The sequence below is a fragment of the Toxotes jaculatrix genome, chromosome 19 (assembly GCF_017976425.1).
Source record: "Toxotes jaculatrix isolate fToxJac2 chromosome 19, fToxJac2.pri, whole genome shotgun sequence".
Lineage (NCBI taxonomy): Eukaryota > Metazoa > Chordata > Actinopteri > Toxotidae > Toxotes > Toxotes jaculatrix.
The window spans coordinates 14,887,282-14,914,254 of record NC_054412.1 but is presented as its reverse complement, the minus strand read 5'-3'; the positions used below and the strand labels follow the sequence as shown (position 1 = coordinate 14,914,254).

The following is a 26,973-nucleotide window of genomic DNA, read 5'->3' as shown; positions in this document are numbered from 1 at the left end:
GAACGCCTCCATATGTCAAACTCCCGCCTTACTCGTGGCGTCCCCTGCTGGTAACAGGAAATGACCTATTTTTACTCTGAAGTGTACTGCTCCTTAATAGTTGACACCATCGGCTTGGTTTCTGCTCTACAACCTTCCCAACTACTTGGTGAAGCTACATTATAAAGGCCGTGAAGCTGGGTGCAATGGCATCTGTGTGGCGGCGCGGCAACTGACGATCCCTCGCCATGAAATTACGTTTGGATTTGTAATGACCTTAACCACCTCCTATGATCATAAAAATTCATACACACGTTCTTGGGGGCTGGTCCTAGACTCTGATGGGGTTTTTGTAATTGGGCGGGGCAAAGTGGCTCAACTGCGCCCCCTTGAAAATTTAAAATACCCCTCTCCATATGGGTTTTTCATACTTTATCCAAACATCTTCAAACTTCATGAGCATGATGAGGGCTCTGCCCTGAACGGCTCCATATGTCAAACCCCCGCCTTACTCGTGGCGCCCCCTGCTGGTAACAGGAAATAACCTGTTTGTACTATGACGTGTACTGGGTAGAAGAGGAGAGGACATAGGATGACTCTGGTACTCTTGGCTGCGCCGGCTGCGACTCCCGCGGGTCGCAAGGGGTGCGAGGGCCCGTCATCGCTGCTTGCAGCTTTAATTATTATTATTATTATTATTTGTCCTCCCAAACAACTGCATTTTTCATCCCCTTCCCATGCTCTAAAACGCCTGAAATTTTGCACACTCATCAGGTCTGGTGAAAAATTTGATATTTTGTGGTCGTTGTAAATGGGGGGGGCAAAATGGCTCCGCAGCGCCCCCTTGAAATTTTCAAAACCCCCCTCCCATTGGGCTTAGTTTGTCATAGGTGCATGAAAATTGGTACACATGTTGATCATACCGAGACACACCAAAAAGTCTCTTGACACCATGACCTCAACCCAACAGGAAGTCCGCCATTGTGGTCGGAAGTTGGCGATTTTGGCGAATTACACCATTGGTATGCGGACGAACTCGTGCTAGGGATTTCACCCGATCCACTTCATATTTGGTGGACCTCACCTCAAGACCATGATGATCAAAAGTTATCACAGAGTTTTCTCTAAGTTAAAGGGCGTGGCCTCTGTGGCCCGCCAAAGTTTGCTGGCGTTTGGTGAATTTGCCATGACATTTTGAATGGCTCTCACGTCCACATACTTTATCCAAACATCTTCAAACTTTATGAGCATGATCAGGGCTCTGCCCTGAACGCCTCCATATGTCAAACTCCCGCCTTGCTCGTGGCGTCCCCTGCTGGTAACAGGAAATGACCTATTTTTACTCTGAAGTGTACTGCTCCTTAATAGTTGACACCATCGGCTTGGTTTCTGCTCTACAACCTTCCCAACTACTTGGTGAAGCTACATTATAAAGGCCGTGAAGCTGGGTGCAATGGCATTTGTGTGGCGGCGCGGCAACTGACGATCCCTCGCCGTGAAATTACGTTTGGATTTGTAATGACCTTAACCACCTCCTATGATCCTAAAAATACATACACACGTTCTTGGGGGCTGGTCCTAGACTCTGATGGGGTTTTTGTAATTGGGCGGGGCAAAATGGCTCAACGGCGCCCCCTTGAAGATTTAAAATACCCCTCTCCATATGGGTTTTTTTGGAATACAAAGATGAAAATCAGTACACATAAAGAACACTTCGGGACGCACAAAAAAGTCTCTTGACACCATGACCTCAACCCAGCAGGAAGTCAGCCATTTTGTTTTTGGCGGCCAAATTTGAGTGCTTTCCACCATTGGTATGCAGATGAACTCGTGCTAGGGATTTCACCCGATCAACTTCATATCTGGTGGACCTCACCTCAAGACCATGATGATCAAAAGTTATAAGAGACTTTTCTCTAAGTTAAAGGGCGTGGCCTCTGTGGCTCGCCAAAGTTTGGTGGCGTTTGGTGAATTTGCCATGACATTTTGAGTGGCTCTCACGTCCACATACTTTATCCAAACATCTTCAAACTTTATGAGCATGATCAGGGCTCTGCCGTGAACGCCTCCGTATGTCAAACTCCCGCCTTACTCGTGGCGTCCCCTGCTGGTAACAGGAAATGACCTATTTTTACTCTGAAGTGTACTGCTCCTTAATAGTTGACACCATCGGCTTGGTTTCTGCTCTACAACCTTCCCAACTACTTGGTGAAGCTACATTATAAAGGCCGTGAAGCTGGGTGCAATGGCATCTGTGTGGCGGTGCGGCAACTGACGATCCCTCGCCGTGAAATTACGTTTGGATTTGTAATGACCTTAACCACCTCCTATGATCATAAAAATTCATACACACGTTCTTGGGGGCTGGTCCTAGACTCTGGTGGGGTTTTTGTAATTGGGCGGGGCAAAATGGCTCAACGGCGCCCCCTTGAAGATTTAAAATACCCCTCTCCATATGGGTTTTTTTGGAATACGAAGATGAAAATCAGTACACATAAAGAACACTTCAGGACGCACAAAAAAGTCTCTTGACACCATGACCTCAACCCAGCAGGAAGTCGACCATTTTGTTTTTGGCGGCCAAATTTCACTGCTTTCCACCACTGGTATGCGGATGAACTCGTGCTAGGGATTTCACCCGATCAACTTCATATCTGGTGGACCTCACCTCAAGACCATGATGATCAAAAGTTATAAGAGACTTTTCTCTAAGTTAAAGGGCGTGGCCTCTGTGGCTCGCCAAAGTTCGATGGCGTTTGGTGAATTTGCCATGACATTTTGAATGGCTCTCACATCCACATACTTTATCCAAACATCGTCAAACTTCATGAGCATGATGAGGGCTCTGCCCTGAACGCCTCCATATGTCAAACTCCCGCCTTACTCGTGGCGCCCCCTGCTGGTAACAGGAAATAACCTGTTTGTACTATGACGTGTACTGGGGAGAAGAGGAGAGGACATAGGAGGACTCTGGTACTCTTGGCTGCACCGGCTGCGACTCCCGCAGGTCGCAAGGGGTGCGAGGGCCCGTCATCGCTGCTTGCAGCTTTAATTAGGGCCCGAGCACCGAGTGGTGCGAAGGCCCTATTGTAATTCTAATGTTTATTATTATTATTATTATTATTATTATTATTATTATTTGTCCTCCTAAACAACTGCATTTTTCAACCCCTTCCCATGCTCTAAAACGCCTGAAATTTTGCACACTCATCAGGTCTGGTGAAAAATTTGATATTTTGTGGTCGTTGTAAATGGGGGGGGCAAAATGGCTCTGCAGCGCCCCCTTGAAATTTTCAAAACCCCCCTCCCATTGGGCTTAGTTTGTCATAGGTGCACGAAAATTGGTACACATGTTGATCATACCGAGACACACCAAAAAGTCTCTTGACACCATGACCTCAACCCAACAGGAAGTCCGCCATTGTGGTCAGAAGTTGACCATTTTGGCGAATTACACCATTGGTATGCGGACGAACTCGTGCTAGGCATTTCACCTGATCCACTTCATATTTGGTGGACCTCACCTCAAGACCATGATGATCAAAAGTTATAACAGAGTTTTCTCTAAGTTAAAGGGCGTGGCCTCTGTGGCCCGCCAAAGTTTGGTGGCGTTTGGTGAATTTGCCATGACATTTTGAATGGCTCTCACGTCCACATACTTTATCCAAACATCTTCAAACTTTATGAGCATGATCAGGGCTCTGCCCTGAACGCCTCCATATGTCAAACTCCCGCCTTACTCGTGGCGTCCCCTGCTGGTAACAGGAAATGACCTATTTTTACTCTGAAGTGTACTGCTCCTTAATAGTTGACACCATCGGCTCCGTTTCTGCTCTACAACCTTCCCAACTACTTGGTGAAGCTACCTTATAAAGGCCGTGAAGCTGGGTGCAATGGCATCTGTGTGGCGGCGCGGCAACTGTCGATCCCTCGCCGTGAAATTACGTTTGGATTTGTAATGACCTTAACCACCTCCTATGATCCTAAAAATTCATACACACGTTCTTGGGGGCTGGTCCTAGACTCTGATGGGGTTTTTGTAATTGGGCGGGGCAAAATGGCTCAACGGCGCCCCCTTGAACATTTAAAATACCCCTCTCCATATGGGTTTTTTTGGAATACAAAGATGAAAATCAGTACACATAAAGAACACTTCGGGCCGCACAAAAAAGTCTCTTGACACCATGACCTCAACCCAGCAGGAAGTCAGCCATTTTGTTCTTGGCGGCCAAATTTGAGTGCTTTCCACCATTGGTATGCGGATGAACTCGTGCTAGGGATTTCACCCGATCCACTTCATATCTGGTGGACCTCACTTCAAGACCATGATGATCAAAAGTTATAACAGACTTTTCTCTAAGTTAAAGGGCGTGGCCTCTGTGGCTCGCCAAAGTTCGGTGGCGTTTGGTGAATTTGCCATGACATTTTGAATGGCTCTCACGTCCACATACTTTATCCAAACATCTTCAAACTTTATGAGCATGATCAGGGCTCTGCCCTGAACGGCTCCATATGTCAAACTCCCGCCTTACTCGTGGCGCCCCCTGCTGGTAACAGGAAATAACCTGTTTGTACTATGACGTGTACTGAGGAGAAGAGGAGAGGACATAGGGGGACTCTGGTACTTAGCTGCGCCGGCTGCGACTCCGGCGGGTCGCAAGGGGTGCGAGGGCCCGTCATCGCTGCTTGCAGCTTTAATTAGGGCCCGAGCACCGAGTGGTGCGAAGGCCCTATTGTAATTCTAATGTTTATTATTATTATTATTATTATTTGTCCTCCCAAACAACTGCATTTTTCAACCCCTTCCCATGCTCTAAAACGCCTGAAATTTTGCACACTCATTAGGTCTGGTGAAAAATTTGATATTTTGTGGTCGTTTTAAATGGGGGGGGCCAAATGGCTCTGCAGCGCCCCCTTGAAATTTTCAAAACCCCCCTCCCATTGGGCTTAGTTTGTCATAGGTGCATGAAAATTGGTACACATGTTGATCATACCGAGACACACCAAAAAGTCTCTTGACACCATGACCTCAACCCAACAGGAAGTCCGCCATTGTGGTCGGAAGTTGGCGATTTTGGCGAATTACACCATTGGTATGCGGACGAACTCGTGCTAGGGATTTCACCTGATCCACTTCATATTTGGTGGACCTCACCTCAAGACCATGATGATCAAAAGTTATCACAGAGTTTTCTCTAAGTTAAAGGGCGTGGCCTCTGTGGCCCGCCAAAGTTTGGTGGCGTTTGGTGAATTTGCCATGACATTTTGACTGGCTCTCACGTCCACATACTTTATCCAAACATCTTCAAACTTTATGAGCATGATCAGGGCTCTGCCCTGAACGCCTCCATATGTCAAACTCCCGCCTTACTTGTGGCGTCCCCTGCTGGTAACAGGAAATGACCTATTTTTACTCTGAAGTGTACTGCTCCTTAATAGTTGACACCATCGGCTTGGTTTCTGCTCTACAACCTTCCCAACTACTTGGTGAAGCTACATTATAAAGGCCGTGAAGCTGGGTGCAATGGCATCTGTGTGGCGGCGCGGCAACTGACGATCCCTCGCCGTGAAATTACGTTTGGATTTGTAATGACCTTAACCACCTCCTATGATCATAAAAATTCATACACACGTTCTTGGGGACTGATCCTAGACTCTGATGGGGTTTTTGTAATTGGGCGGGGCGAAATGGCTCAACGGCGCCCCCTTGAAGATTTAAAATACCCCTCTCCATATGGGTTTTTTTGGAATACAAAGATGAAAATCAGTACACATAAAGAACACTTCGGGACGCACAAAAAAGTCTCTTGACACCATGACCTCAACCCAGCAGGAAGTCAGCCATTTTGTTTTTGGCGGCCAAATTTGAGTGCTTTCCACCATTGGTATGCGGATGAACTCGTGCTAGGGATTTCACCCGATCAACTTCATATCTGGTGGACCTCACCTCAAGACCATGATGATCAAAAGTTATAACAGACTTTTCTCTAAGTTAAAGGGTGTGGCCTCTGTGGCTCGCCAAAGTTCGGTGGCGTTTGGTGAATTTGCCATGACATTTTGAATGGCTCTCATGTCCACATACTTTATCCAAACATCTTCAAACTTTATGAGCATGATGAGGGCTCTGCCCTGAACAGCTCCATATGTCAAACTCCCGCCTTACTCGTGGCGCCCCCTGCTGGTAACAGGAAATAACCTGTTTGTACTATGACGTGTACTGGGGAGAAGAGGAGAGGACATAGGGGGACTCTGGTACTTGGCTGCGCCGGCTGCGACTCCGGCGGGTCGCAAGGGGTGCGAGGGCCCGTCATCGCTGCTTGCAGCTTTAATTATTATTATTATTATTATTCCTCCCAAACAACTGCATTTTTCAACCCCTTCCCATGCTCTAAAACGCCTGAAATTTTGCACACTCATCAGGTCTGGTGAAAAATTTGATATTTTGTGGTCGTTGTAAATGGGGGGGGCAAAATGGCTCTGCAGCGCCCCCTTGAAATTTTCAAAACCCCCCTCCCATTGGGCTTAGTTTGTCATAGGTGCATGAAAATTGGTACACATGTTGATCATACCGAGACACACCAAAAAGTCTCTTGACACCATGACCTCAACCCAACAGGAAGTCCGCCATTGTGGTCGGAAGTTGGCCATTTTGGCGAATTACACCATTGGTATGCGGACGAACTCGTGCTAGGCATTTCACCTGATCCACTTCATATTTGGTGGACCTCACCTCAAGACCATGATGATCAAAAGTTATAACAGAGTTTTCTCTAAGTTAAAGGGCGTGGCCTCTGTGGCCCGCCAAAGTTTGGTGGCGTTTGGTGAATTTGCCATGACATTTTGAATGGCTCTCACGTCCACATACTTTATCCAAACATCTTCAAACTTTATGAGCATGATCAGGGCTCTGCCCTGAACGCCTCCATATGTCAAACTCCCGCCTTACTCGTGGCGTCCCCTGCTGGTAACAGGAAATGACCTATTTTTACTCTGAAGTGTACTGCTCCTTAATAGTTGACACCATCGGCTCCGTTTCTGCTCTACAACCTTCCCAACTACTTGGTGAAGCTACCTTATAAAGGCCGTGAAGCTGGGTGCAATGGCATCTGTGTGGCGGCGCGGCAACTGTCGATCCCTCGCCGTGAAATTACGTTTGGATTTGTAATGACCTTAACCACCTCCTATGATCCTAAAAATTCATACACACGTTCTTGGGGGCTGGTCCTAGACTCTGATGGGGTTTTTGTAATTGGGCGGGGCAAAATGGCTCAACGGCGCCCCCTTGAACATTTAAAATACCCCTCTCCATATGGGTTTTTTTGGAATACAAAGATGAAAATCAGTACACATAAAGAACACTTCGGGCCGCACAAAAAAGTCTCTTGACACCATGACCTCAACCCAGCAGGAAGTCAGCCATTTTGTTCTTGGCGGCCAAATTTGAGTGCTTTCCACCATTGGTATGCGGATGAACTCGTGCTAGGGATTTCACCCGATCCACTTCATATCTGGTGGACCTCACTTCAAGACCATGATGATCAAAAGTTATAACAGACTTTTCTCTAAGTTAAAGGGTGTGGCCTCTGTGGCTCGCCAAAGTTCGGTGGCGTTTGGTGAATTTGCCATGACATTTTGAATGGCTCTCACGTCCACATACTTTATCCAAACATCTTCAAACTTTATGAGCATGATCAGGGCTCTGCCCTGAACGGCTCCATATGTCAAACTCCCGCCTTACTCGTGGCGCCCCCTGCTGGTAACAGGAAATAACCTGTTTGTACTATGACGTGTACTGAGGAGAAGAGGAGAGGACATAGGGGGACTCTGGTACTTAGCTGCGCCGGCTGCGACTCCGGCGGGTCGCAAGGGGTGCGAGGGCCCGTCATCGCTGCTTGCAGCTTTAATTATTATTATTATTATTATTATTCCTCCCAAACAACTGCATTTTTCAACCCCTTCCCATGCTCTAAAACGCCTGAAATTTTGCACACTCATCAGGTCTGGTGAAAAATTTGATATTTTGTGGTCGTTGTAAATGGGGGGGGCAAAATGGCTCTGCAGCGCCCCCTTGAAATTTTCAAAACCCCCCTCCCATTGGGCTTAGTTTGTCATAGGTGCATGAAAATTGGTACACATGTTGATCATACCGAGACACACCAAAAAGTCTCTTGACACCATGACCTCAACCCAACAGGAAGTCCGCCATTGTGGTCGGAAGTTGGCGATTTTGGCGAATTACACCATTGGTATGCGGACGAACTCGTGCTAGGGATTTCACCCGATCCACTTCATATTTGGTGGACCTCACCTCAAGACCATGATGATCAAAAGTTATCACAGAGTTTTCTCTAAGTTAAAGGGCGTGGCCTCTGTGGCCCGCCAAAGTTTGGTGGCGTTTGGTGAATTTGCCATGACATTTTGAATGGCTCTCACGTCCACATACTTTATCCAAACATCTTCAAACTTTATGAGCATGATCAGGGCTCTGCCCTGAACGCCTCCATATGTCAAACTCCCGCCTTACTCGTGGCGTCCCCTGCTGGTAACAGGAAATGACCTATTTTTACTCTGAAGTGTACTGCTCCTTAATAGTTGACACCATCGGCTTGGTTTCTGCTCTACAACCTTCCCAACTACTTGGTGAAGCTACATTATAAAGGCCGTGAAGCTGGGTGCAATGGCATCTGTATGGCGGCGCGGCAACTGACGATCCCTCGCCGTGAAATTACGTTTGGATTTGTAATGACCTTAACCACCTCCTATGATCCTAAAAATTCATACACACGTTCTTGGGGGCTGGTCCTAGACTCTGATGGGGTTTTTGTAATTGGGCGGGGCAAAATGGCTCAACGGCGCCCCCTTGAAGATTTAAAATACCCCTCTCCATATGGGTTTTTTTGGAATACAAAAATGAAAATCGGTACACATAAAGAACACTTCGGAACGCACAAAAAAGTCTCTTGACACCATGACCTCAACCCAGCAGGAAGTCAGCCATTTTGTTTTTGGCGGCCAAATTTGAGTGCTTTCCACCATTGGTATGCGGATGAACTCGTGCTAGGGATTTCACCCGATCAACTTCATATCTGGTGGACCTCACCTCAAGACCATGATGATCAAAAGTTATAAGAGACTTTTCTCTAAGTTAAAGGGCGTGGCCTCTGTGGCTCGCCAAAGTTCGGTGGCGTTTGGTGAATTTGCCATGACATTTTGAATGGCTCTCACGTCCACATACTTTATCCAAACATCTTCAAACTTTATGAGCATGATGAGGGCTCTGCCCTGAACGGCTCCATATGTCAAACTCCCGCCTTACTCGTGGCGCCCCCTGCTGGTAACAGGAAATAACCTGTTTGTACTATGACGTGTACTGGGGAGAAGAGGAGAGGACATAGGATGACTCTGGTACTTGGCTGCGCTGGCTGCGACTCCCGCGGGTCGCAAGGGGTGCGAGGGCCCGTCATCGCTGCTTGCAGCTTTAATTATTATTATTATTATTATTCCTCCCAAACAACTGCATTTTTCAACCCCTTCCCATGCTCTAAAACGCCTGAAATTTTGCACACTCATCAGGTCTGGTGAAAAATTTGATATTTTGTGGTCGTTGTAAATGGGGGGGGCAAAATGGCTCCGCAGCGCCCCCTTGAAATTTTCAAAACCCCCCTCCCATTGGGCTTAGTTTGTCATAGGTGCATGAAAATTGGTACACATGTTGATCATACCGAGACACACCAAAAAGTCTCTTGACACCATGACCTCAACCCAACAGGAAGTCCGCCATTGTGGTCGGAAGTTGGCGATTTTGGCGAATTACACCATTGGTATGCGGACGAACTCGTGCTAGGGATTTCACCTGATCCACTTCATATTTGGTGGACTTCACCTCAAGACCATGATGATCAAAAGTTATCACAGAGTTTTCTCTAAGTTAAAGGGCGTGGCCTCTGTGGCCCGCCAAAGTTTGGTGGCGTTTGGTGAATTTTCCATGACATTTTGAATGGCTCTCACGTCCACATACTTTATCCAAACATCTTCAAACTTTATGAGCATGATCAGGGCTCTGCCCTGAACGCCTCCATATGTCAAAGTCCCGCCTTACTCGTGGCGTCCCCTGCTGGTAACAGGAAATGACCTATTTTTACTCTGAAGTGTACTGCTCCTTAATAGTTGACACCATCGGCTTGGTTTCTGCTCTACAACCTTCCCAACTACTTGGTGAAGCTACATTATAAAGGCTGTGAAGCTGGGTGCAATGGCATCTGTGTGGCGGCGCGGCAACTGACGATCCCTCGCCGTGAAATTACGTTTGGATTTGTAATGACCTTAACCACCTCCTATGATCCTAAAAATTCATACACACGTTCTTGGGGGCTGGTCCTAGACTCTGATGGGGTTTTTGTAATTGGGCGGGGCAAAGTGGCTCAACTGCGCCCCCTTGAAAATTTAAAATACCCCTCTCCATATGGGTTTTTTTGGAGTATGAAGATGAAAATCGGTACACATAAAGAACACTTCCAGACGCACAAAAAAGTCTCTTGACACCATGACCTCAACCCAGCAGGAAGTCGACCATTTTGTTTTTGGCGGCCAAATTTCACTGCTTTCCACCACTGGTATGCGGATGAACTCGTGCTAGGGATTTCACCCGATCAACTTCATATCTGGTGGACCTCACCTCAAGACCATGATGATCAAAAGTTATAAGAGACTTTTCTCTAAGTTAAAGGGCGTGGCCTCTGTGGCTCGCCAAAGTTCGATGGCGTTTGGTGAATTTGCCATGACATTTTGAATGGCTCTCACATCCACATACTTTATCCAAACATCGTCAAACTTCATGAGCATGATGAGGGCTCTGCCCTGAACGCCTCCATATGTCAAACTCCCGCCTTACTCGTGGCGCCCCCTGCTGGTAACAGGAAATAACCTGTTTGTACTATGACGTGTACTGGGGAGAAGAGGAGAGGGCATAGGAGGACTCTGGTACTCTTGGCTGCGCCGGCTGCGACTCCCGCGGGTCGCAAGGGGTGCGAGGGCCCGTCATCGCTGCTTGCAGCTTTAATGATATTTTGGATTTGCTTTTAGCTCCATAATACAATACAGAGTGAGAAAGTGTCACAGAGGTAAAGAAATCTTTTAAAAGAAAGGCAGTGCAAAGAAACTGACCTTTTCGTGAAACCTCCACCTGCCTACAGTAGATATGAATAACTGAGCACAGATATGACCATAACTAAAGCAAGCAAACTGAAATTCAACCCTCCAGTGTTTGGTTACTCCTTTTTGAAATTTACACAGTGCTCATATTGATTGTTGAGCTAAAATCCTGTTTATTTTATGAACAAAAAATTAAATTGAACTTGGGGTGGGGAAGGAGTGAGGACAAAACTCTTATTTTCTGTTCTTCCGTCATCGCAGCTTTGATGGACAAACTGCGGGGCCTTGAGTGTCCCTGGATGTCATCCTCAAACAGTGGCAGCTGAATTAAACAAAGAGTAATCAAGATTTCAAATAAAATATTAAGTGCTTACATTTCAGCTCGCCGGTGGCTCTGGACAAAAATTGCAGACTTTTTGTGAACGTAATAAGGCAAAAGAGACAGTTTGATTGGGAGTTTTAGATAAAAAAAAAACAGCCATCTGACACTCGGTCCAGAGGCAAATGAGCTGACTGGCCTGACTGGACTTTTTTTTCCTCTAATCCTTTCTTCTCTTAAATTTTCCACCACCACTTTTCTAACTGAGGCATTACCAGGCTAAAAAAACAGGCTATTAGAGAAATGGCTAACAACTCCAGCATCAGTGGAGCAGAGAAAGCAGGGAGGCGGAGAAAGAATTTAGAGAAGCATGGAAGAGGTGGCAGGTACGGTGAGGAAGGAAGATTTAGAAGATGAGAGGGAGGAAAAAAAAGAAAAAGGGAGGCAAGTGGATGAAGAGGGAGAAAAGGAAGGGAAAAAAGCAGAGGCTATAAGTGGGTATGGGAAGCAGGTGGATGTTAGGCTGGTGGGGGGCTGGAGAGGATGCTGGGAGACAAAAGCATGGGAGGGGTGATGTCAGGAGTGGGAGTGGAGCTGAGCAAAAGCAACAGACAGACAATTGCAGTGAAGAGGACAGGTGAGGAGGACGGGAGGGAGGAGAGTATAGGTTGAAGAGAGGATGGAGGAGGGAGGGAGGCGTAGATGTGGTGCCCCCTCTAGCGTGGCAGGGAGCCGGGCGGCTGCTCCTTGGCTGCACCGCATCTGTGATTATGCATGTAGCAGCCGGGCTGTCAGGCTCCGGGTCCTGCGACTGTGCCGCCACTGAGCTTTATCTTGAAATCCCGGTGATTAATGAAGCCGGTGCTGCGTTCTGCATGGTGGAGGTGGACGAGGAATGATCAATCTTAATGAGCTATCCGCCGTCCCTATATTAACTGTGGGGGGATTTAATGTATGGGGCTCCTGGCGGGGCTCCTCTCCTTTAAAATACGATAACGAGGGAGAGAAAGAACGAGGGCAAGCAGCTTTCTTTCCTGCGTTTATGACACACTGCTGCTGCTTACCTCACGTTTCCCCTCCTCCCCTCCCCTCTTCTTTTTGCTTTCTCCTGAGAGCCCGAGCAGAACTAGAAACAGTTAGACATCTCAATGGAAGCCATCCTTAGCAAAGTTAAAGAGACAGTGTCAGGTAGCTGCTAGGCTACATCTGAAAAAGCCCAGCGGTCTCCGGACCACTCCTGCCGTTTTAAAATGTTTCAGGCAATATCATTAATATGTGGGCCCCATATGGACCAGAGTGCCAAGGTCACTCAAAAGCATATCACCATGACCCTGCATGTATTCATTTAAGAGAATTACCTGCACATACTAAGTCCATAGTGATTGGAATAAATTTCAACCTCATTAATAATTTGCAACATTCCCAGCTCCTGTGAATCCCATTCCAGTTTCCACTAGAGTTATCCAGAATTAAGGAATACTACGAGAGAGATAGAAAAACACTTAAAAATCCATGCATTTCATATTTCAAGTTAAGCCTGTTTTGGAATCATAATAACCCTAGTTCTGCTTTAGCTAATCCTGATGTGGATAGCTCTAAGATAATCACCCAACACAACACCGCACTGACTTTAATTAATTTGCTTCTGCTGCTTCTTCTGGGTACGCTGATCCGAGTCAGCATATTGGAAATTAAAATTAAAAAAAAAAAAAAACTACGACTCTCACACCAAATTCAGTATATTTGTCTTGGTCAAAAGGTGTACTTTTGTATAATCTGCAGTGAGGATGTTGTCAAGATCTTCTGCACTCTATCAAGTAAGAGAGAGACAGAGACGGAGAAAAAGGGAGCGAAAGGAAAGGGGAGGGTTTAATTAATGTGCTTGCTATGATTAATGGTCTCAGTGTGGCTATCACAAACTGACTGTGTTTAATAACTGGTCTGAACAGCCTGTCATGCTAGCAGTATATTCCTGTGGTTGAATCAAAATGAGTATTTATGCACGGCTAATCATACTGATAATACCGTATGCTTTATGTCTACTTAATAACTGGAGCTACTTTAGTCTATAGACCAGTATCTCCAAGGTGAGAGATAAGCAGTCTGCATAACTTGCTCAAGGATAAAATGTCATTATCGCATCAAGTAACATCACAAATCAGTAACAAGGTAAAACCACCCAATAAAGCAGCACATCCATTCCAAAAAAAAAACAATTTTATGAGGTATGATAAGGCTCCAGAAAACAGGAGCGTATCTCCCTTAAATAAACAACACCAGCACATAAAGCCTGGCCTTGTAAACACTCACTATCTTACTAATTTAGTGATCTTAGTGGTAATATTGCCGCAATAATGTATACAGAACCAATACACAAGTGGACAGTAATGTCACAGAGCCAATATGCTCTGTCCAAATGTAAACAAAAATGAATACATAATTAAAGTCTTCCAGAGACCAAAGTTTGAATAAGGCAGATGAGGCAGATGAAACGGTTAGAGCAGGGGAAAGCTGAGCCAGAGCTGGATGTGAGTCTGCGCCGGTCTCGCCGTGGCAAAATAAAACACTGATCTTAACTCGGCAAGGCATCTTAATTGCATTCACTAGCAGCTCCGAAGCTGCTTGGTCCCCAGATGATGGCTGATGTGAGCTGACTGGAAGATGAACTTCCTGGGCAGCGAGAAAGAGGCTGGGCGCTGCTGGGGCTGTGCGACGGTGGAAGAGTACGTCTACGTGTGTCTCTCTCTCATAGTGGTGTGCGTGTTTTGTCCCCGTGTGCATTTATGCATGTGATCGTCTGTGTGCATATGTGTATCTTAACAACGCGCATGTGTGTGTGTGTTTGAGAGGGAGAAAAGAACAGGACCGGTAAAGGGCGGTGAGGTGGAAGGAAGCGTTAAAATGATGTTTGACATGAGAAAGGAGACGAGGAACCGTGGCAGGTGGCCCGACAGATCTTTCTGTGACTGCAAACTTCGTTCTCAGCTAAAGCCTCCAACACATGTGGCGACTGCTTTTCATCAGCTACTTATTTTGAGATATTTACCTAAAAAAAAAAAAAAAGACCACAATGCAGCTACCAGCAGTCGTCTCGGTTCTCAGTTCAAGCCAAGCTGGGAAAACAATATCAAAAACATCATTTGAGTGGCTGGCATGGGTAACAGCAGTAACCTTTAAAACAGGCTTGGATATGTGGAAATAATAACTTCCCTTTTGATGGTAATGTGTTTTTCAGCCGTGAGCTGCCTTTAAATGCTGCTCAATCACATTTGCAGTGAGCAAGTCCGTCCCTGCTGAGCTCGGCACTAGCTTTCCTCAGCTGATATTCATCAGGACAGCCATCGATTTTAATGACTTGGTCAATAGACACACACCGAATCTGCTTCCAGCATCTCCCTCTCTCTCATGTTCGCCCTCTCTCTGTATCTCTCTCCCGTCTACCTTCACTTCCTCCTGTGTCCTGTTCTTTTCCTTTTTTTTTCTTCTTCCTTTTTTATTATTATCCTTTTTAACAACGACATTAGTCATCCTGTATTCTGACAGTCGTGATTGCTGTGGATGGAGCTACAGATGCGGACAGATTATTTAAGTGTGAGAAAGCTTGGTGAAACATTATTTCTATGCTGATAAAATCTGGGGTTGAGAGAAACAATGAGAAGACAATAAAAAAAATAGGCAAGGAGTAGGTGATGTGAAGGAAATTAACAATCGGCGAGATGATGTGTTGTACACTATGACTGGCAGGTATTATGAAAAGCCCTGCTGTGGCTGGAGAAACCAGGCAGGCAGATCACAGCCTGGTGACTGGCATATCTCAGTAGGTGATGAGGTTAAAGCTGCCTTCAAGCTGCTCTGTGTGAATCTTCACACACACTCAAGGCACACAAACATATAGCATAGCATTTACGAAGGCGCACACATACATGCGTGATGTACAGTAAACTGAAGCACAGATACCAAGACAAACGCACTTACAGGCGCACACATACATGCGCAGAGAGAGGAGCACACAGTTGTTGATGTGCCCACAGATGCAGAGCGAAGACAAATTGCTCCCTTTGAAGGCAAGCCAAATCAAACACGGAGTGTGATTTCTGTCACTGTGGTGCTTGGCTTTAAGGCTGTGATGCTGACATCTGACAAAACATCCATGCAGTCACACCCAAGAAGTTGTGCACGCTTGCAATTGCGCACATGCACTTATAAACACACACACACACACACACACACACACACACACACACACACACACACACACACACACACACACACAAACACACACACACACACACACACACACACACACACACACACAAAACAGCAGCTGGATTAAGGGGGAAGAGCTCCGTCAGCTCCTCCAAGATCCAGGCCTTTGCCATCAAAAAGCCACAAAATCTTCTTTGCACATCAGTGCTCACTATTGTGTCTGTAGGCTAAAACTTCTCTTAATGCAGCAACACAATCATATAAGTAGTGGCTTTGGCATTTAAACTGCTTGTCCAATAATCACATCTGCAAATCCCCCCCCAATAACCACCAGAGTAATGGACACGTTTTCCATGTTAATGTCTCGATTTGCTCAGGCTTCGTCATTTGGATCTATTTCAGGATGATAATTCATCAGCTATTCAAGCAAAGTGTCGCACATGTCAGTCAGTGGCACAGCGTGAGGTTGGACACCTCATTTATTCCCTTTCTTGGCTTTTACCCCAGAAGCCCTGACATGGTTCATCCTATGTGAGTGAACCAGTGTCCAGTTTGTGTGTGTGTGTGTGTGTGTGTGTGTGTGTGTGTGTATGTCTGTGCCAGCAGTATATGAGGGATTTTACAGCATTTTACCAATATAAATTTCTTGTGGACAAAATAAAGCCTGTGTATGTTTGTGAGAAGCAAGAGATCAAGAAAATATAATGAATGTGTGTGTGTGTGTGTGTGTGTGTGTGTGTGTGTGTATCTTGCAACTTCATTTGCTGCCTAGTTTTATGCCAGATGTGAGCGTAACCTTCAATCCCTGCCCTGGGATCAGATGTGCCAGCCCTCTTATTCTCACCACAGCCATTAGAGGGCTACAGAAACACTGACCTCTAACCTGCAGCTGCTCTGCCTTCTTTTCACAAACTACTTCTGTTTTGTTTTTTCGTCTAAGGAGAAAGTGCTAACAGCAGGTCCAAGTTAATTGTGACAGAAACAAGCCAGAATGCAGGTCCCAGGAGCTTAGCCTCCATATTTTTCCACTATGCCAGTGCAGCAGAACAGTAGGTACCCTTGCGTACATAGATATGTGGTGTTAATTGATTTGAAACAGAATGCATAAGGCCTGCGGGAACTTGGGAGCTCTGACTTCTTGGAGTGGGCGAGAATAGGAGCAGGAAAGGAAGGAAACAGACAGAAAGTACCAGACAGAGATAACCGGAAAGATAAAAAAAAAATGCACAGAAAGAACGACTGCAATGTGCAGTCTGACGGGGGAAGGCCGTTCAGGGTGGCATTGTTATGATTACAGCTTCAAAGTTAAGCATTCTTGTCAGCGGACAGGTCTGCTGGAGAGACGTCATGGCTGTTAATTTACTGGTGCACTACATTTTACCTATTTCCTCTGTCCTTGTGATACAACCCCAATGGCGTGCTTACTGATGTCTATTCAATGTCAAACAGGGATGGAAAAACAGCGGAAATGGTTGAGAAGATGTGAGATTCAAGTGCCTCCATTTGCAGTTCGACCTTCATTGAAGCCAACACAAGATTTCAAGTATGTATGATGTCTAGAAATTGACACAGGGATGTTTTCCCCTTTTGCCTTTGAAATGCAGCTGCTGACTAACTGTAACCATACAAACCGAATGTATTAACTTTATCATATCATGAATGACAGCAACAGTGTTTCCACTGCTGAATTTTTTAACAATCCCGCTGTGTTTTCCTTTCCTTTTAAAATGGATCTTTATAAATACTGTAATTCTAATTAAACTCTAGCTCCTTTGGCCTGTTAGAAGAAGGTCAATAAATTTTGACACATACATGGTTAATGGATCGCGACAGTCTATTCAACACAGCACAAGCGAGAGGCTCTGATTCGATAGAGACTGGACCAAGCCGACAAGCTCGTCTAATTATCCATTTCCAATTCTACCTGCAGTCTCATTTCAATGTATCACAGGCAGCCCCCAAAATAATTGCTTTTTTGCAATCTACAAGTTCATTTGCACACATTTTATTGATCAAAATGAGTCAGGAAAAAGAAAACAATCTAAACCTAAATTAAAAGCTTCATTAAATGCGAAAATTGGTCGGGGAATTGCGAACATCTGTTTCTGGTGCCCTGCGTCATAAACTCCAAGGTTAAACCAAACACCAATTTACGGCTTGCAGACTCAGGCATGAGCTGGAGCAATGAAGCACCTTCACCAACACAGCGCATGTCAACAAGGCTTCAAAGGATTTCGAGAGAGATGTGAGGGCAGGGACTGAAAGCTCTTCCTGCCTTGTGTTTAGCAGGCCTTGCAAGCATTGCGGCTCTGAGCTGTGAAAAGATAAACCTGACACACTTTTAACCAATTTCAGAGCACAGGAGTACAGATGCTGCTGTTGTACAGTAGTTTTAGACCAGTACAAGATGTTCTTTTTCCCAAAGAATCCACTGAAGGCTGTGTTACAGGTTTTTGAAGCCCGTGTGTCTCTACCGGTTTAGGTGTGCCTCCGTTCTCTGCGACCTTGGAGCAGCTTTGAAGTGAACTGGCTCTGGTTGCAAGTTGTATTTTAACAACCCCTTGCTTGAGTGTTTGCGGCCTTGTTTATGACTGTTGGCACCCGAAACCGCTCTGGTATACAGACAGAGGGCAGAGGCCTATGTGTTTCATTCCAGCACTGCCCCACGTAAGGGGAGGTCACAAGGAACAGAGAGCTAAGACTACATTGATTTAATACCTAACACCTCCCCAGCTTGGATTCACTTCTGAGCTCAGGTTGCCAGCTGAACAGATCTGCTTTGATTTTGCTTTTGAAAGTTAGTCATGAGAGGTTCCATATCTGGTAGAAAGTGATTCTATAAAACCTTAAAAAATCCTGCTGTGCAGAGAGGATCGGCTGAGGCTGTCCATGCTTACCTTTCGGATGTCCCGGGTCACTGAACTCGTACTTCCCCATCCCGACTGTCCGCAGCATTTGCAGCCCGTTAGGACCATCCTGATTGTCTGCAGCTGTGGGTTGGGCCTGCGCTGCTGCTGCTGCCTGTCCATTGGTCAGAGGCAGGGCGGGGGGCTGGATGAGGCCGGGGTGAGAGGTCAAGTGGCCGTTGCCCATTACGCTGTGAGGGCTTGGATGAACTACCTGGTTGGCTTGGGCAGTGAGGGCGGATGGTGCAACAGTGGGCTGAGCTGAGGGGTACGGGGGCTGGCTGGGCATGCTCAGCACCATGGAGGGCGGCTGCTGGGTCGACTGTGGCGTCAGCTGGAAGTGGGCGGTCATGAGTGGGTGTTGTGGGGGCACTGGTGTCTGGATGGATGGGGTTACTCCTATGATTGGTGACTGCGCAGTCACGCTGTGGTTGAAGGAAGGTGGTTGAGGGAGGGCGTAGGTGTGGGGCAGGAGGCTGGGTTGGCTCACTGCTGCTACTGGTGCAGCCCAGGTTGGACCTGATTGACAAACAAACAGACAGAAGGGCAAAAAGAAAGAAATTAATCAATTGTATATCCAGCTTTTACACCATAAAGCAACGTGAAAGTCAAGGTAAATGTAATTCCATCGCGTGGAGTGATTTGTGGTATTTTGGTAAGCCATAGACAAAGCTGAAAACAAGGACAGAGCGATGATTTTAAATCTGGTATTAGATGATCAAATAGAGAAAGAAAACAGCACGAGAAGGCAGATTTCAGCTTGAGTCTGTTCCTCTCCACACCACAACTGTCAGCGTGCTGCTCCGCTCCAGTCAAAGTTTGTTTTTGACTTAATATCAAACACAAAATATTTGAAGCGATGTACAGATCTGCAACCAAGATCAACATCATAATGAGATTAAGAGATTTATTTCTCTACAGGATGAACAAATGCGTTTCTGAATGTGAAAGTATACATGCTCAGTGCATGTAGCAGTCTGTACCATTATCTGCGTAGGAGTCTGTGTTTACCCAGACCCTCAGAACCAATCATTTCCCTACCCTGAGGCCTGAGGCATTTAGATACTGAGGGTGTGCTGGGAAGACGCAGCCATATTGGACCTGAAAGCTGCCCCCCCCCCCCCCCCCCCCCCCCCCCTCCCTCGCTCATTCGCTCCTATTCCCTCATCTCTAGCTCCTCCTGCCATGGTCCAAGCTCCAAAAATAGCCTACCACTCTGCCAAAGGGCCAAAGGCTAAATCACAGCATGCAAAAAGCTAAAAAAAAAAAAAAGAAAGCCCACATTACTCATAATACCAACCCTGCTGATACAATAGTCCAGGCTGGAGAGAAGGATGGAGAGGGAGAGATAAAGAAGAGGAAAAAAAAAGAGGGTGGGAACAGAAGACTCCAGAGAAGACACCAGTTCAGTCCATAATTCACGTCATTGAGCTAATCGGCAGCGACACTGTATTTCATTTCCCCCCTTTTGTAGCTCAACTTGATAAAGGAATCTAATCAAATGGGATTGTATAATAAGTCCACATTTTATATAAAGTTTCAAGGCTTTTTAGAATTTGATATACATTCTGTCTGCCCTCCAATTCTATGTTCTTGTCCTTCACTGTTTTTTTTTTCAATTTTTTACCAGAAAAAATAAATATTTAATTAGGCAAAGAATTTCATTATCATGACCCAACACTGACCTACATTTATAGGCCTTGCCTGCATAGTTTAACAAAATGAAGCGACTGCATTAATATTAAATGTATGCAACGGTTGTGACCTTTGTCTTGCATCTAAGAATTAAGATTTTCAAAAGAGGCTTGTTCACGTTTAAACACGCTTATTTTTATTTATTTATTTACTCAAAAATTTGGAGTCTAAAGCGTGGCATCAAAAAAAAAAAAAGGACTATTTTCGTACAAAAGTTGAAACAAAACTTCTTTTTCAAAGACAAACTTTCTTCAACCGACATAACAGTGAAGTTTCTGTTGAAAGAAACCGTTGATTAATTCTGGCACAGTTGGCAGAGAACTTTCTGGCAACACAGTTCAGTGAAGTGTGGAGAGGAGCTGGCTTCGTCGCAAACGCCAGTCACAGTTTGGAATAGCACACACACGCAAATCAATATGCAACACTATGCTCGGATTTGAGTGTCATATGCGACAGTGTGCCGGGTCGGTGACATCTCACTCTCCTCACGCTTCAATCCAAGCTGTAGTGTGGGTGTGGGAGCTGTGGTGGGAGGGGTGGACGAGGGAGTGAAGCCTCGTTCACTTACACACAATAATAAGGCCTGTAGAACTTCATCGCCAATTCAACCAGACCCTCAGTGCACAGCAGGAGGCTGTGGTCACACAGCAGGGGGGCTGGGGCCACACAACCACAGGAGGCAAAAGCAGATCTCCGTACTCTCGTATCACCACTGCATCTTTCAATCACAAGTCCTCGAATGGTTTCTACTACAGAAACATTCCTCTTGGGTAACTGATGAAACTGCTCAATAATTAAACCACAGACCAATCTATATGTAAGATATGCGAATTCTAATTAGGACGTGAGTTGAACAGAGAGAAGCAGAGCTGAAACATGCTTTCACCATGATGCTTTGCTGCCACAGTGTAACAGCTGTCTACAAACTGGATTTGTTGAGCCAGAATTTCCATTGGAACACACTCCGTGCCAGTATTATTCTTAAATGAGACACATTTGAGATGAGCAGGAGGCAGAGGCCAGCAAAGCAATGGGAGAAAATTAAGTGCTCTAGGGCAGAGCCATTCTGGGTGAGTTCATTAACAACAGGAGTAAGAAACTTCAACATTGGCTTAACTCGTTACTGTCGGGTGTGCACGCTGCGCTGCAGTGCCATGACTGCTCTGTACACGTTTTAAAGCGGCATGAATAGAATAAGGTCGACATCTAAATTAGACCTGGTGGAGATCATTTGGAGGACTTTCAGAGTTTCACTACATAGGTTTAATTTAGACTAAATCAGCCTCAGTTAGTGACACAATAACATTAACAAGGACAATAAAATGAGAGCAGAGAGAGTAACAGTGATGGGAGACTGGAAGGCTTGTGAGGCTGTAATGTGGATTTATATCTTTTCTCTCTTTTGATTTTTTTTTTTAACTTCTTGATATCACGCTGATATTTTGATGATTATATGCATAATTAATCTGGTTTATATAAAGATGGTATTTGCGGATGTACATTATGCATAACTGTGTATGCATAGTATGCATGTTGTGAAGGCATGCATGTATTTTATGTAGGGCAAGACAGCCAAGATGCCTCATTAGCATTGTGTAGCTAGGGTTGCTGGCCAGAGCCATCTAGGGTGTAGCACATGAGTGTGTGGTCCGTGTGCATGCATACATCTGCCGTGTGCAGGCGTACTGATGATGTAAAACTTACATCACCGTACGCCCGCATCAGGTGGAAACAGTGGATGTGTGAATGCGTCCATCAGTACTTATGCGTGTGTGTATGGAAATGCTGTGTGTGAGTGTGTGTGTGAGTGTGTGTGATTCATTACCAGTGGGCTCGCTGTCTCGATGTTGCTTGGCAGGGGGCTCATCAGTATCCCATGGCGTGAGCTGGTTGATGGGCGTCTGTCCCCACCTCACCCCTGGAGCCAGCAGCAATCCTGGGGTCTGGCTGTCTCCGGGTGACAGACCAGAGACCTACAGAACAGCAGCAAAAACAACATTGCTGATTAGAGCATCATATGAGGGAAAAAAACAAAAAAAAAAGTGTTGAAATTTAAACTAAACCACTTCACGCCCCCTGATCTTTAGATACCATACAGAACAACTTGTTTGCAAATTACCCTAAAATCAATTTCATCAACAACTATGGTTTAAATACAGTATTTGACTCTTTAGTTTGAATGAAAATATCCAACACAGCCATCTGAACTGTTCTTTAGGGTCTCGAAGTGAGCTGTGATGATGGAGCATGGCATATAATTAGCAGTGAGTGAGTGCTGATTACAGCCTATATATAATGTGAACAAGGGAAAAATTTCTTGTTTGTGGCCTCAAGAGTCTTTGACAAAAGACCAATATTTCTCTCTCCATATCGCAATAACAATTAACTTTGTGGTGTAGGATACATTCAAATTCAGATCCTTCCCCCTGAGATTTTGTATATCTTAATTTTGCAATGAATTAAACATTGTGTTCAGTCAAGTGAGATAATAGAATTCCAAACACAAATACAACAAATAAAGAGAAAAAATACTTTTTCTAGGGATAAGAGAGAAGAAAAAGGTAATTTCTAGAAAGAAAATGAAAAAGTAGGTGACTGTGTGTATGAAGGGGTAAATCCAATGCAACTTCACCAAACCAAACTAAGAGTTCTCTAAGCCTTTCTTTGCACACACATCTCTAATATTTTGCTCTGGTAGGGGAGTAAGAAATGTTATCGGGCAAGCCCAGGCTGATGAAAACACAGGGTCAATCACCACTGGACCCCTAAGCAATATTCGCTCTCCCTATCTGCAGTCTGGACGCTCGGTCTAACGACCACGCAGGGAGAGGGCAGAGCCGAGCCTGATTCCCTCGCTCGCCCCGGCCAGCCTCCTCAGTTAATAGAAAAGACCTGGTCACCAGGCTCCTCCTGTGTCTTCCTGGCTGATCCCTGCATCCCTCAATTCCATTATCCTCCCTGACCCGGCGTCCACTTCATCAAGCACACCATCGTACATTCCAACAGCTGTGTCGACAAAGCCCAACAGAGTGTGAGATGACTGCGTGGCCACAAAAATGCAATCCAAACAATTCAGATCGCAGTCGGATGGGATCGATTCGATTTCTGGAAAATTCTGCTCCCTGCTTTATGATGGATTTATCCTAGCTTTAACATTTAACATTTAACACTTTTAAGATATTACTTGGTATTAATTCAGTGCAACATCTGCTCTGTAATAAAAACTTCACAACAGCAGATAAGTTCAATGAGTGTCACTTACTAGATAAATTCATAGCGAAAGTTATCTGACAGTTTCTAAGTGCTGGGGCAAAAGGCAAAGGGAAAAAAAAAAGAAACAGCAAAAGGAAACATCTCAAGGCAAAGTAGAAAACAGAGTGATGGAGTGAGAGAATGAAGCTGGGTTTAGGGGGAGACAGGCTGTCAGGTGTTTTTGTCCAGCTCAACATGTCGAATTCAGACAAGAGAAAACTGAAATGGTTTACTCAGAGAATGCCCTAAGCGCTCAATTCCATCTGAGAGCCCTGGAGACTTGGGGGGAGGAACATTCAGAGCATTTTCAAGGTGAGGAGTTGCTTTCTATAGTCCACTATTTGTTTTAATGAGCATTTCTTCTCCTCGACTCTGTGTGCTATACTGTATTCCTCTCCAGCCATGCTTTACCTTCACCTCTATACAGGCAACTCCTCATTAACTCCCAGCATTGACTCTCTTACTTTCCTTTAGCCCTGCCTCATAATATTCTCTCATTAATACTCCCACCCATTTATCCAAAACAGAAGAAAAAAAACACAGGAAAAAAAAATCTCTTCTGCTGAAAGGCAATCCATCTGTCACAGTTTCAGTGCACCAGGACAAAAGAGAGAGAGAAAAAAAAAAACGTTCTTAGTCAGCGCCATCACACTGACGGCATATCAGCTGGGCTCAGGAACAATCCTGACTTGAAAATGATCAAGGATAGATAGGATATATACACACACAGACACATAAACACGGGAAACACACAGCAGGTGAAAATACATGTGCGCGCACACAGACACAGACACACACACACACACACACACACACGCTGAAGACAGGAGATATCAGACAGGATGTTTATTAAGATGGCAGACTTGCTGCAGGCAGGCAGGAAGGTACTGTAGGTTCTGGGACAGCGCCTGCCATTTTCTCTCAATTTTATTTGCTCTCCCGATTTTCAGTCCCCTCCTCCCCGGCCGCCCATTATCACCGGGCAGCAGATGGTTTCCTCTGACTCGACAAAAACCATGCTGGAGAAAAGGACGCCAGCCAGATAGATAATTTTTGAGTCGTGCCAAGCCATTCTGTGTTTGTTGTCAAGCTGGCTGGGGAGGGTTTTTTTTTTTTTTTTTTTTTTTTTTTGTGGTGCCGTACACAACATCCGTGCATATGGACCACATACTGCAAGTGTGGAATGTGGCACTTACACACTGACACACACAACGGGGCAAGCATATTTGGGCACACGTATGTACCCAGACTCATAAATCTCCATATATAACTGCAAATACATGTGAAAGTTGAACTTTATTTGGATTGTATTGATGCAGAATGGGTCTTATTTTCATTATCTGTTTATCTGCCATGAACTTCATTGATTAATTGGTTGGCCTTTTGGTTTAGAAAACAGTTAGAAGATATTCAGTAATGTAAAATGCAAACAAAAAACAACCAGAAAGGTTTTCAGTGAAAAAGTGATTTAAGCAATTAGCTGATAACCAAAAAAACCAAACTGTGTCTAGTTTTTTTGTTGTTGCTGATAAATGAATCAGATTAGGTGAATCAATGCAGAAAACAGAACAGTTTCCATAAAGTGGACTTCATGTTCATGTGGACTTCATCATGTTCACAACATCCTGAAACGTGGCTATGGAAACGTGACACTGCTCTAAATTTAACAGGAAATGTTGTTCAATACTGTACTGTGAAAAAAAAATTCTCAGAATTTGAAGCAGCCATCCATCTGCTTCTCCTGCACAATCCCACATGCAGATACACATGAGCACACATACGCACACGCAGCAAAAACAAAAAGGATCCTTCTTCCCTCTCAAACCTCTGAATGTTGCAGGCATGTCAGAATCGGTGTATTGAAGAAAGGAAGATAACATCAAGATGCATCAGGCCTAAATATATACTAGTCCTCCTCCGTCCGGGCAGCAGAGACAGCAGTCTGATCCCGGCTGGCGGATCAGCTATTTTCTCGGACGCTGCAAACGCTGACAACTGTCACTACGCGCGCTCTGCCTTCCTGCAATAGCAAACAGCATTATTGTGCCGACCAGAACCTCTTGCCACTGGCCACCATCTGCTGTGGGTACATATAGGAGGAGACTCGTGGTGATCCAGGGCTCTGGGATTTGATTGCTTTGAGTCATCCACAACATCCACAACCAAATAAACAGAAAGCGTTTGCCCATGGCTTTGTGTTTGCCTTTGCATTTTGTTTGAGCCAGGCCTTGTCTGTGTGAGTTATTGCACCAGTTCAATCCTACAACAACACAGGGTAGGAAGGACAGAAAAACTCCCGCCATGAACATTCTGCATAAGCTCCAGTTCTTTGTACCCATTGTGCTTGTGATATACCACAGCCGTGGTAAACCTAGGCCTGAACATATAGAGCTCCCATCCAGTTAAGAGATGGCTTTCGTTTCCCCAGAGAAATTACTTTATTGCTCGACTCGGGAAGAAAGAACAAGAAACAGAGAGAGAAAGAGAGAGAGAAGGAGAGAGGGAGAGAGGGGTAGAGGGAGAGAGAGAGGGGTGAGTGTGTCTATAATACCCAGGTCCCATTGGGATAAACAACGTTACAGCACACAACGATCAAATCAACTAACTGCTATGAGATTTAATAACAGGTCTGGGTGCTGTAGTGAGAGCAAAGCTGGGTTTTGAGAAAAAGACAGAGGAGGGTTGAGGGAGGGCTTGGGCCTTAAATAGTGAAAGGTCTTCACACACACACACTCACACACACACACACACACACACACACACACACACACACACACACACACACACACACACACACACACACACACATACAGTCAGTAACAATAGCACAGTGAAAAGCTAATCTCGTGAAATGTCATTAGCACAACTGCCAGACACAATGAGATAGCAATGTGCAGGGTGCAGGCCAGTGCTACACCGGTTGATTATGTTCTACCTTTTAAGGTTCAGTGTTCCTCTGGTAGCAAAGCTCTTTACACACAAGAGGAAAATAACAGACCGCAGGCGAGGAGGAGGTTCACTGTTGTGTGATATCGTTCAGCTGGCATGGTAATCAGGAGGGTCTGTTAATGTGCAGTTGTTTTCCTGATAGGTTTATCCGTTAATCTATTCTGCACGGATGGATCAGGAATCTTCCTGGATTTCTGGTGGTCCAGTGCGGAGCTGCCATTACGCTTTAATTTAAGTGCATCCAAGAAAATACACCTCCACAATCAGCCGGCTATCTCTGGGGAGATGCATGTACACAAATTTAATCATAATCAAAATTTCAATAACAGCAGTCACTGCCGCGCCTTGCTATATTGCACACACACGTAAAATAATATCACACTGTAATTCCACACCACGAACAAATCATGAAAAACAGTATGTGCAGGCAAGGTAATGAAATTCAACTCCGACAGAATGGCTTTTTCCTCCCTTCGGCCAGGCTTGGACAGATACAGTGAATATGGCTGAAACGTG

At 45.3% G+C, this 26,973-nt stretch overlaps 1 protein-coding gene across 1 annotated transcript in view; it reads right to left on the bottom strand.

Annotated features, from left to right (window-relative positions):
• The window catches only part of LOC121199190 (kelch-like protein 29), a 231,092-nt gene that overhangs the window by 113,105 nt on the left and 91,014 nt on the right, over window positions 1-26,973 (bottom strand). Inside the window, exons 4-5 of the mRNA XM_041063665.1 lie at window positions 22,082-22,229; window positions 18,553-19,080 (exon numbers count right to left, since the gene is read on the bottom strand). Of these exons, the coding sequence (XP_040919599.1) occupies window positions 18,553-19,080; window positions 22,082-22,229 (676 nt within the window). The remainder of the gene's footprint in view (window positions 1-18,552; window positions 19,081-22,081; window positions 22,230-26,973) is intronic.